General features: G+C 38.0%; 1 protein-coding gene across 1 annotated transcript; it reads right to left on the reverse strand.

The window, feature by feature from the left end:
- Nucleotides 1-7,690: 7,690 nt before the first annotated feature.
- c6ast4 (six-cysteine containing astacin protease 4) lies at nt 7,691-12,362 on the reverse strand. The gene is made up of 9 exons (XM_036583901.1): nt 12,285-12,362; nt 11,373-11,376; nt 11,178-11,243; nt 9,920-10,075; nt 9,722-9,839; nt 8,385-8,563; nt 8,180-8,261; nt 7,939-8,063; nt 7,691-7,794 (listed from the first exon to the last, which is right to left on the reverse strand). Coding segments are annotated over exons 1-9 (801 nt in total). The 5' UTR covers nt 12,354-12,362; the 3' UTR covers nt 7,691-7,792.
- Between the last annotated feature and the right edge of the window lie 26 nt (nt 12,363-12,388).

Consider the following 12,388-nt stretch of genomic DNA (forward strand, 5'->3'; position numbering starts at 1 on the left):
AATCCAGCAGATCTGTTTCTCATAGTCTTTTTCTCATAATTTGGATAGACTTCTACATTAGTCATTACTTTATCTCACATTGTCCTCTGTCTGATCTGAAAGGCTCTATTTAAAGAAACACTCCAGCCTCCAGTGCTTTTCAACCTAATTTCTATCCACTACATCTGTATCATATGATTAATTATAATAATTGTAACCATGGATAAGAATTCAGATTGCCCTGTACTTGCAAAAAGATTAAAAAATGGTTGAATTGGTTTATTAGCTTACTGTAACTCCACTGCCCTGTATGGACCAGAACAGGAATGGGTGTTTGAGTCCTGGATCCTCTCTGTGTTTCTTCCTCTTATAGTTAGGGACTTTTTCCTGATCCTGTCATGCTAAACTTGCTCAGTATGAAGCTGGACCTGCATTTCTGTAAACCTGCTATGTGACGATGCCTGTCTCCGCTGTTCTCCTACAACAGTTAGAAGGTTTATTGAGGAAAATCATGAGGAAATCAGATGTTATTTTTGCATTGTGTAGTATTATGAATCGCTGTCGTCAAATTTAATTAAGATAAATGCATGGCTGCTTTTCATATCATGCAAGCGGTAAAATACGCAGGTAATCTTCATTAATGAATGAGCAAATGTGGTTATTATTTGTTCTTAATGGTAAAACACAGCTAACATCACATCATACAATGTGTGTGTAGTTTAGATTTGTTACAGGATTTGATTAGATTAATTCTTTTTCCCTTTTATATCTGATTGTTGATATCTGAACTGATATCAGCCCAATACATACTTAGACACCATCTCTATAAATACTTAGATATGTTGACAAAAAAGGTTGTATGCTACTATTTCTCATTTGATTGAATAGGATTGAATGGCATTCTGTAAAGCTTGTCTAACAGCAACAGTAACTATGAAAAATTTGTGGGCATAATTGTGGGCAGAGCATGGATAGGACAATCGAGCTGAATGGATACAGAGAAAGAGAGAGACACAGCCTTCTCTGAGCTTGTGTTCTTTAGGACTTTTCGTCTGCATTCGGCCATACGGGCATGACATTTGCCCTTTCTGTTTTGACAACGAAACCCATCAACGACTCCATCTGCGAGCTTTTACATGAGTTTCACCTAAAAGGCGAGTGGACAGCTTTGTGAAGCCAAAGGGTGGCTCTGGCCTCAGTGAAGTGTACCCAAACAAAGAGTTTGGAGGCTGCACAGTGTCATCAGCATTTGTTTGAGTCCTGCTCCGATGAGCTCCCTGATAAACTACCATCTGGCATGGCGAAAGGCAGAGATGCGAATGAGAAACACTGAGAGAGAGAGAGAGAGAGAGAAAGAGAGGGAGAGAAGGAGGGAGGCGTGCCAGGCCCGGGGGAGTTCTCAAATCCATTCTCACCTCCCGAGGAGCTCAGAGACAGATGGGGGTGTGTGGAAGGGAGGCAGAATCCGATGATCTGGCAGGCAAAGCAGCTCGGGAGGTGGCGAGGCAGTGCCGGGGATGATTGAGTTAGCATGGCTGATATTCAGAGCTGTTCTGTCTATTTTAGGGGAGGGAACTGAATAGAGGTGAGAGAAGAGTGTAGTCAGGTGTGAGGGAGAATCAAAGGGTGTAAATAGGTCAGACCAGACAAAGTGAAGTCCATACATATGTGTGCGGGTGTGCGGGTTTATGCATGACTGGATGCTAATGGGCCCTTTTTTATTCTATATTTTTAATTATGAACCTAAATAAAGAATTTAAATGTGTGTGTATGTTCTTGTCTTGACTGTGTTTTACCATCATCGTGGGGACAAAAGTGTCATATTTTGCTCAAGGACACAAAATGTACCATTCCTTTGAAAAACAAATTGAACCAAGTGAACCAAAAGATTTCTTTTTTCTTACTGTGGTTACGATTAGCATTAGGGCCAAGGGCTTTGATAACAGTAGTCTTGTTCCAATCTACCAGACAGTAAAGTAATAACAAATCCTGGCAATACACATCAACGCTTCTGTTTTTTGACAACTGGAAACTGCTATAATTGAGCTCTTGGAGAACACAATAGCTATAGAATAGCTTTTTACCCATTTCAACTGATTTTCAGCTAGATTCACTGTATGTGTTCTTGGTATACCAGAATGATTCTTTGGAGCTGTTCCAGAAAAGAACTCCAATATAGGCATTAGAATCATTAGTTGCCCCCCCTTTGCAGTTCCAATCTGATGGGGAAGGCTTTCAACAAAATTTTGGAGGATGTCTGTAGGAATTTGTGCCTGTTCAGTTATAGGTGCATGTGTGAAATCAGGCACAGATGTTGGATGAGAAGGGGCAGTTTAGAGCTGTTGAGGCAGTTTAGAGCTCTGAAGTGAGAAGACAGGTGAGGCGCTACACAAGGCTGCTGTTGGTGGCCCCGCTTGGTGAGTTTGCATGGTCTACTGCTTTGTGGCTGAGCTGTTGATGCTCGTAGATTCTTCCATTGCACAATGATAGCACTTACAGTTAACCAGGGCAGATCTAGCAGGGCTGAAATTTCAGACTTGTGGCAAAGGTGGCATCTTATAAGAGTGCCACTTTTAAAGCCACTGGGCCTCGTTCACTAACCACTCTTAAATTTCTTCTTAAAACCCACAAAGCAGTGGGTTTGTTCTTAAGTAAGAAGAGAATCTACGCACACTTGAGCACAAAGGGGTAAACAATTTTGCAGTTTAAGAGCACACCATAAATCTGACGAAGACTTTTTCTTAGGACCTTTCTCAAGAACAAATTTAAGAAAAAACTTAGAAAGTTATTGGTGAATGAGGCCCATTGTGCTCTTTAGTATGACCTATTCTACTGCCATTGTTTGTCTGTGGAGATTGCATGGCTATGTTCTTGATCTTTTACATCTGCTAGCAATAAGTCTGACTGAAATACCTGAACTCAGTAGTTAGGAGGGGTGCCTACATACTTTTGGTCATAAAGTATATACAGCACCAGAAAGGGTTCTGTGATTGTTACAAGTCAAAAAAAATTGTTGGTACTATATAGAGCCTTTTTTGCTAAGAGTGTAGCTTTTCCTAATTCACAAGTCTGCACTGAAAGATGTTTTACTACTTTGGGTCATGCCGGAGCGATGAGTCGTGTAACTCTTTCTAAAGACAGTATCAGTGCATCAGTAGCAGAAGGACGTGTCATGCTGAAGATAGAATCAGAAGAGCATCCCCTGCTTCCATATTCTCTCCTCTTCCTCTGTTCGTGGGCTGTTGCTAAGAAACCGGCTGTCTGCCACATAGTACCTCACACATCCTCAGCACACACCAGTTTCACACCCTCTGCCTGGAGAGAGCATGTACCTTCCCCCTGCAACATACATACACACACACGTACACACGCACACACACACGCACACTCATTCCCTCATACTTTACAAGGTTGAACCGCCCCTAAAGAGAACCATACAATCCTCAGTGCCTCAAAGAAAGCCGATCACACCTAAACAACAGTTATCAGTTGGAGGTGTTATGTAGTTGCTGTAGATTATTTATTTGTTTGTTTGTTTACTTGTTTATTTATTTATTTCTATTCCCATATGGATGTTATCTGACTCAGTCTGAGAGCATCTATTTTTAAAGACTCCTTTACATTCATAGAGCTTCATCATTTAGCAATATCTCTACTAAGGCTGTCACTATTATTGAATTACATGTATTTTTAAAAAAATATTATTAAATCTACTGATCTACACATATCCATATACATTTTTTTTGTTTAAATATACATACATAAATACTATCGTGTGCAAAAGTTTGCGCACTCCTGTTCAAATTAGGTTAAATGCTTTGGCACATTTTGTATTTTATCCTTTTTTTTAAAACTAATCTAATTAATTTTGACAACCCCATACTGTGAGATGTTTCTCAGACTCAAACTTGGTGAATCTCTGTGAGAAGACAAGAGCTAATCTGCTGTAAGCTCCTTTTCAAACTAGCAGCCTTGCAGCTTTATCGGCTGCCTCAACCTGACAAGTACATCTCCATCTCAGACCTATGAGAAAAAAGAGCCTGCTGTCATTCCCCTGAAATGAAAATTTGACCGGTGGTGTCCTTGGGGACTGCTGGATATGAAAGGACAAAACATCTTTTTTTCACTATTGCTTGAACTGTGCTGTTTTACTTTATCCATGACATTTTATCTTTCCAGAATTGTGTCAGCACTTTTAGATTTATATTTTTATGTTTATTTATTTACTTGTTTACTGAGAAATTTTGATTTATATCTGCTCTAGATATAAGGTCTTTGTTTACAACTGTTTATAACTACTGATCTTGGCAGTGAGTGCCAGTAAAACACTATTAAATTAGAAAAAATACAAATAAACATTAATACATAAAAACATAGTAACATAAATTCCACGTTTTTATAATAAGTATTTGTATCCTGGTTAGAAGAATTCACTTAAAAGAACACAGGTTTGGTTCCTGCTGCACTCCAGTCATTGAATTTGTTCAACTCCATCAGCAGCACACCTGATTGAATTTCATGAAGGGCTGATTAGACAAACTGATGATGGTTAATGTAAATACTGAACTTTGGACATGGCTAATGTAACACACCCCCACACAGTGTATTGTTTAGTTTGTACATATTCTAATGTTAGTGAGTATTTTCTCAGATTGCCTAGGACCTTTGCACAGTATTGTATATTTAAAGTGATATTTAGGAGATTAGGTCACTTTAGTTGATATTGATATCACTGAAATGAGGACCATGTGCTTTGTATTTTTCATGTCTTCCTCAGTTTTTACTACCTTCCTATTAAGTTTTGCTTTGACTACAAGGTCTTACACTGAGACCTTAAGGCCCTACACTCTTAAAAACAATGGTTCTTCAAGGGTTCTTTACTAAAGAAAATGGTTTTATATAGAACCATGATTGCTCAATAAACATTGTACATGGTTAAAGGGTTCTTTCCATCATAAAAGGTTTTTCAGGTTGACAGAGAATGTGTTGTAGCTCGTTCTATATAGAACCTTTCTGAAACGTTTTCTAGGTAGTAGACAAAATGGTTCTTTTATTGTTACAATGTCTAGCTTGTATCTGTAGAAGAACCCTTTTGGGTGCTATACAGAACCCTTTTCAAAAGGTTGTACATACACACTTAAAAATATGGTGCTTCAAGGGTTCTTTAGTAAAGAAAATGGTTCTATATAGAACCATAAACACTCAAAGAACCCTTTGCATCATTAAAGCATCCTTTGCATGGTGAAAGCATTCTTCAGATTGATGGAGAATTTGTTGTCTTCAGTTCTATATAAAACCCTTTTTGAAAAGAGTTCTATATTGCACTAAAAATGGTTCTTCTATTATTACAAGCTTGACATCATTACAATAAAGTACCTCTTCTTTTACTAAAGAACCCTTGAAGAACCATTTTTTTAAGAGTTTAGAACTATCTACAGGACATTCTCCATCAATCTAAATAATGCTTTAAAGACAAAAAGACCCTCTTAATCATGCAAAGGGTTTTTAGTGCATTCATGGTTCTATGTAGAACCATTTTTCTTTACTAGAGAACCCTTGAAGAACCATCTTTTTTAAAAGCATAGCTCCTGCGTATCTTGCCAATCTCCTGAGGCATTATCTGTTGCAAACCCCTAAGATCACTTACAGCTCAGTTTGTGAAAGAGTCTGTTCTATAACTCCTGACCTCTGCTACACAATATTAAGAATGTAAGTTCAATAAGCTTCTTAAAAAAGATATCTGTTCAAGCAAGCGTATGTTTAATTGGTCAGTTTTTTCTATAGTTTAAAATTATGCTAGTATTTCATTTGAACCATGACAATTTATCGCTCTTTAAAAAGATTAAACTTCAAACAGTCTTATAGCTGCAGTTAATGGAGAACTTATAAGACAGTTTAGCTCTTGCATGTTCATGGGAGAGTTCCTCCTGTCCTCCACTGCAGTCTCCTCTCGTAAGAGGAAATAGGTCATGCAGCAGGTGACCTGTGTGATGCACATTGTTTACAGTATGACACACATTGCCTGTGCCTCTTTTCCGCCCTGAACTATCTGCCTTAACTGTTGCTCAACTGAGTGGCATTTCATTTCCTAGTCAAAAAAGGTAGCCGTTTCTTTTTATTCCAACTTAACAGTGGATTAACAGTCTCTGTGAGAAGTTTCTCAGTTTAGGAATAATGATAATGGCAGTTCTTCAGAAAAAAGCTGCAGGTTTTCCTCTCCTCTCTGTTTTTAACATGCCCTCCTCAACTTGCCCCCACCATTTCCTCTTGGGGAAACAGCCATTTTAAGAGCTGTTCCTTTACTGTGTTAGCTCAGGTGAAGTTTGTTGGGTGACCCTTTTGAGGGACGGGTTATCACTTAACAAGAATCCAGCGGCAGACCTTGCCCAGAAATCTTGGTTTCTTTACTCTGCTAGCTGGCTAATTAGCAAGCAAACATAATACAGCAACAACAAAGAAAAGAGACATTTGCACTGTCGTTCTTTAACCTGAACAAACACAAGACAAAGCAATTATTGACAAAGTTTTTGTGTGTTATATTGGACTCAATAATTGTTTGCATTATAAAGAGTGCTTAGCTAGACCTCACTAAGATTAGCGTAGTCTAAGCAAGTGTGTTCTCATAATTAAATTTGCTAATCGTTATTCTGTCCTTTCCTTATTCTGTGAGTTGCCCCTTGTGTAATGTAGAAAACAGTACTAAGACAGAGACCTTGACATCCTTTAGCAACCATTATAAACTCCCACTGCAGTTAATGGGATGTCTCGTGAAACAAACACTTCATCATGACCCAGATGTGAATTTGGCAATAAAGTGGGTAGCTATGTGATTTTCAGTTACTGAGATGTGTGTAATGTGTCACGAAAGACATAGAACACTGATGCTGAGCTTATCACTCATGTTCACCATTGAGGAGACTGTTCAGTTCATTCCTCAAAAGAGTTCAGGAATGCTAAGATTAATAACTGGCTAATCACATTGATTTATCAGTCTACTCAGGCTTTACCAGAGCTCACTAACACTGAGATTAATAACTGACCATCACATCAATTTATCTGTCTATTCAGGCTTTAGAAGAGCTCAGTAACACTGAGATTAATAACTGGATCATCACAGTGATTTAAGCAGGATGTTATTTATTTTTGGTTCTCTTTTTGAGTACGTCTTGACAGGCCATGCACTGATTCTAAAATAGTTAATAAATAAGTATTGAAGGTGTTCATTTAAAGTTGTTTGATTTAGTGGGTAAGCATTCTAACAGTATTCTCAGAAAAATATAAAAGGTAACTGTATCCTGAATACTGCCTTTACAAAATGTAACTTGGACTGAATACAGATCTTTTAATTCTGTATTCTGAATATGCATTTTAGATACTAGTCTAAATGTAGGATCAGTGGTATAGTCTACTCTAAAGACGTTGGGGGGTGTACTATAAGTATATTTTAAGGCAGAAGGCCGGTCATTCTGAAAGCTTATCAGAAGTGGCCAGGCCTAGTTACAGTGGTTACGATTGGAAAATCAGAAGAAGGGATATATCAGGGACTAATTTATTATCCCTTTTTTCAGTTTGGGTTACAGTTGGGTTACAGTATTAATTTAGAACTTTTCTTTCTGATGTCAAAATTGCACATACATTAATTATGTTTGCATTGAGAAAGAACAATGACAGTGAACTGAAAATGCAATTTTGTTTTATTGTCAAAATTGTGGAGCTGACCAACAAAGCAGCAGAGATATCGTCTCATATGCCCCTCTTATGCCCTAAGAGGGATCTATGCTATAAAGACAGGCCTTCTGCAGTCCTCGCCAGTTTCTGTGCAAAAAGAAAAATGTTTAATTTGCATATAAGCATGATTTTCCCATCTGTTCAAGATTTGGTATGGTACAAAATTAACAAACTAAAATCTTATTGAAATGTATACAGAGTAAATTGTATAATGTGATGTTAAATACTTACAGCACTTGTAGAGTCTGTTGAGTCTGTTGATGTCATTTTGGCTCATCTGAGTTGCCTGGCCAAAAGATACGTTGCTGTTGGGAATGGGGACCATGGTGGGCTTGCCGTTTTTAGAGAAAGCAGTTCTGAAATAAATAACACAAACACAAAAGAAAGTCAATCATGTTTTCACTTCTAAATTTCACAGATGTGTACTCTGGACACTGAGCTGATAAGTACAGTTTTATACTGAGTCACTGACTTGTGGTACTGCATGACGGAGTTGTAGTCGTAGGGGGTTCCCTGGTTCAGGGTGGCGATCTTGTTGAAGTTGTGCTTCATGCCTGATGAGTATGAAAAGATACGTAGCATCTAAAAAGACCCTCACTAACAACAACAACATGCATTTAAATATAGGTGTGTTATTATATTAACATGAGGTTGATTTTTAAATAATGGAACTGTACTGTCAACAATGTTTTCCCAGACAACACGAATGTGATTGTCACGGTCACTGCGGGTCTGTTCATGGTTGAAGCCCAGGGCGTGGAGCAGCTCATGCTGGACAGTTTTGTGGTAGATGCAGCCACTGCGGGCCAAAGACACTGTTTGGGCGTTACCACGGCGACCAACATAAGAGTAGCATCTGTCAAGTAAAACAGAAAGTGAGATTAACTGCAAAAATTATTTTCATCTAAACCTAATACTGGCATGTTGTTCCTTAATGCTGTTTAAATTGGTATAGAACCTGCTGTTGTGCTGTTGCATCTGCAGTAGGACAATTAGCTACACCTCTGACCCGCAAAACCATAAAGGATTATAAAAAGTGTTCAAATCTGAAGTTTCTCAGCCAATTTCCATTCTGGGCATGATGGTGGAAATTGTGGAGGGCGAATGGGATGAGGTCTGCTGCTTATATGTACTGATTTTGAACATCCCTAATCCTGTATCACTGTTACAGCTAGTAGAGTAGTATCTAGGAATAGTATCTAGGAAAACCCTTTTATGTGAATAAGCTAGTTTGCTTAATGATTTACTTTAAATGGAACTGTGTTAACCCCTTAGATAGCCAGGGCCCATCCGCAGGCCCAAAGTTTTATAACACACTTCTGTAATCAAAAAATAGCTCAACCAGTTTCAATGAAGTACCAAATAATAAGCCTTAGTCTGTGATGTAAGTCTGGAAATTTAAGGGGTTAACTGCCATATTCATTCATTTGATGCACCAGTTGACTATTGTAGTTTATTTTATTTGTGTAGAGTGTTGCCTCACTAAATAACAGAGGCTATATGCTAATGTTAACTGGGTAACTAGATAGCTAGCCAGCAATTGGACTTAGAAAGTTCTTAATTTGTAGTTAAGTTACCTTTGTGCTGTCTTCTATTGCCACTTATAGAAAATTAGAATGGGTTCTTTATTTAAGAATTTATGTCTAAGAACTGTTTGGCCAGAACTAGGTAACAGAGAATTGCTATGCAAAGTGAATAAAAGTCTGTGAGAAAAAAAGCGGACCCTTCCAAAATTCACCATATAATTTGCAACTTCATAGCAATGAGGGTACATTTTATCAGGCCAGTCAGGACCGGGGAGATGAGTTGGAAGATATGTGCTTTGCTGAATGGAGGGTAAATCGTTCAACAACTATTTTGTTTCATACAAACTATTTGTTGTACACATGTGTGTCACTGGCTTCCACTGTATTTCAGGAGAATGATTCACCCTTCATTCAGCAAAGCACACATCCTCCATTTAGCCTTTCCTGTCCTGCCATTCCTCCTAACTGAGTGTAACTGCAATGTATACCCATTGCGAGACTCAATGCTGAGGTAATCCCTCTCATTGGAGCGGCGCTTGAAGCGGATGCAGGACATGGAGGAGAAGGAGTCCAAACCACGCTGGATGACCTGGACCTCACGGGAGGCTGAGGATATAGAGGTGAGATGTTAAAATAATACTACATTAACAGAACAGAAACAAGATTCCTGTATATCACTGACATACAGTAGTGGTTGGCGATGACGTAGGGCACATAGACTTTGCCGTCACTGGACTTGGGCCACATGCAACCGCGGGAAGTGCAGGGATCAGCATTCCTCCCACTGTCACTGTCAACAGCAATGTCTCCTTCAGTCAGCTCAGGCTCATCAAAGTCAGGAGCTACCATACACAACAGAGAAATTACATACCTGAAGTTCAGATCCTTTTATACATCATATAACTGCTGAGTTTAGTTTACATTTAAAACACACACACAGTTTTGGTCTATTGTCTGATGAATATACGTCTCAAACTTCTGGCCCACAGATGATGCCTGGCCCACAAGATCAGCTGTCATGTGTGTATAGTTTATCCTTAAATCCAGCCCACATATCTATTTTTCATTTTCTGCTTTTGGGTTTTGCAGCAAAAGTAATTGCAAAGCTTTTATGGTTTTTTTTTATATTTGACTATGTAGTAGTTAGATTGTGTAGTGGATAGCCCCATTGCCCCACACACAGAAGAGTGGGGTTTGATTCCCTCATTCGGACAGGAATGCAACTGCTATACCAATATAATTTTTTAATTCTTTTTGGTTTACTTATCTGTTATTCATAACGCAAGTCTAATAACATGGATTATTTCTTGTATGATGCTTTAATTACTCCGAAAGAAATAGTTCAATCAAAAGATCAATTAATCTGGATAGTCTGTTGCCTATGATCTTTCTGAGCATTCTTAGTGGTGTTGTTGATTTATGTTTATGTTGTTGATTTATGAATGTTTTTATTCTAGTTTTCATTAGATCTCTTTGCCAAATGCTATTTTTGTATCATAGCATACTCTCATTTAAGTCCTCAGAAATGGGGACTCTTGTTTTATCCGAGCTATTCGTTGATTATTGTGTAATAAGCTTGAACCTAAGTAACTTTGTATTTTTTAATGAGTAAGTTTGCATGATTCATTTTAGTTATGAAATTAAAGTTACAGTGAGTAATTGTCAAAAATGTTATATACAGTAGTCATGTTATATAAAGTACATACAATGTACTGTATTATGTTATACACAGTGTGTGTTAAGTACTGTAGTCACAGTTTTCAACCAACCCCAACTCTCCCTTTGAATTTGAGGCTCTTGATCAAATATGTAAAATACAAAAGCTTTTTATGAACAATGTCATAATATGCTGCTGATAACAGTTCATGAATGTATATTATGCTGCTCAGTTTCAGGGTTATTGTGTTTTTGTGACGGTCAGTGTGTGTTTGTGTGGGTACATACTGATGTCTCTGTTGGCTCTCTCGAGCAGCTCTCCCACAGACAGCTCAGCAGAAGCGTCCTGAACAGCTATGGGGAAACGCCATCATTTACAGTTGTTCGAGAATCATAATTCGCTTATTAAGTTCTGTGTTGACTGATCATTATACTTCATTACATTTTTGTTATTAAACGCTTAATCTAAAGTGCATGACTTACCAGCCTACAGGAGGAGTCACATGTGGCATATGAAAAACAGAGAAAACACATTGATTTATTACATGTTGAAAAGAATAATAAAGATGAATAGAGCAATGCATGTTTAATGCATTACAATAGCCTTGCTGTTGCCTCTTGAACCTGTAAATGAGCTGTATGCAGATATGCAATTGTTTTCATACATTATGAGGCAATTATTACAGAACATGTCCTGACTTTGCAGGAAATCCAGAGGAAAATCAGGGGTAACCTGCCAACAAATGGATTTCTGCAAATCAAGCAAAAAAGCTGCTGGTGTTCTCAGAACAATGTGCTGACCACCCCTCAAGTCCAGACCTCAACATTGCTGAATGTGTTTGGGATTACTTGGATCATGAGAAGCAGAAAATGCAACCAACTTCTAAGACTGAACTTTGTGGAAACATATCCCTGCAAAGTTCTTTAAAAAACTGAATACAAGTCCATGAAAACATGGAAACTGTTATAAATAAACTGTTACAGTTTAAGGAAATAAAAGGGGGTCTCTGATTCTGACAATTTTTTATTTTTTACTGAGATTAAGGTCAGGACTAGGTTTAGAGTCAGAAAGCTCTTATTATACATGGGTGCTTACATTAACATCGAACGTATATCACCTCTCGCCCTGACTTTTTTCTTTTTTTTTCTTTGCTGAGTTTCACAAAAACTAAAACAGAAAATATAAAATCTCCCATAACTTTTGCACAGACGCATTTTATTCATTTATTTCTCCCACATATGTTAAATTCAGCAAATAAACAGTAATTATAAGTTATAATATGCAGAAGTTTGTTCTCTGTAAAGGATGTGTAACTAATTTTCACTTAGAAAATCAATAAAACATGTAATTTGTGCTCCTACACTTTTACATTCAACTGTATTTGTATATCTCACCTCCTCAGCTCGGACAGAGCAGACCAGCAGCAGGGCCAGCAGACCCACAGTCACCTTACAGACCAACATGATGGATACTGACCTGGAGGGAGAGCCAGCAGACA

This window comes from Colossoma macropomum, unplaced genomic scaffold (genome assembly GCF_904425465.1).
Source record: "Colossoma macropomum unplaced genomic scaffold, Colossoma_macropomum, whole genome shotgun sequence".
Lineage (NCBI taxonomy): Eukaryota > Metazoa > Chordata > Actinopteri > Characiformes > Serrasalmidae > Colossoma > Colossoma macropomum.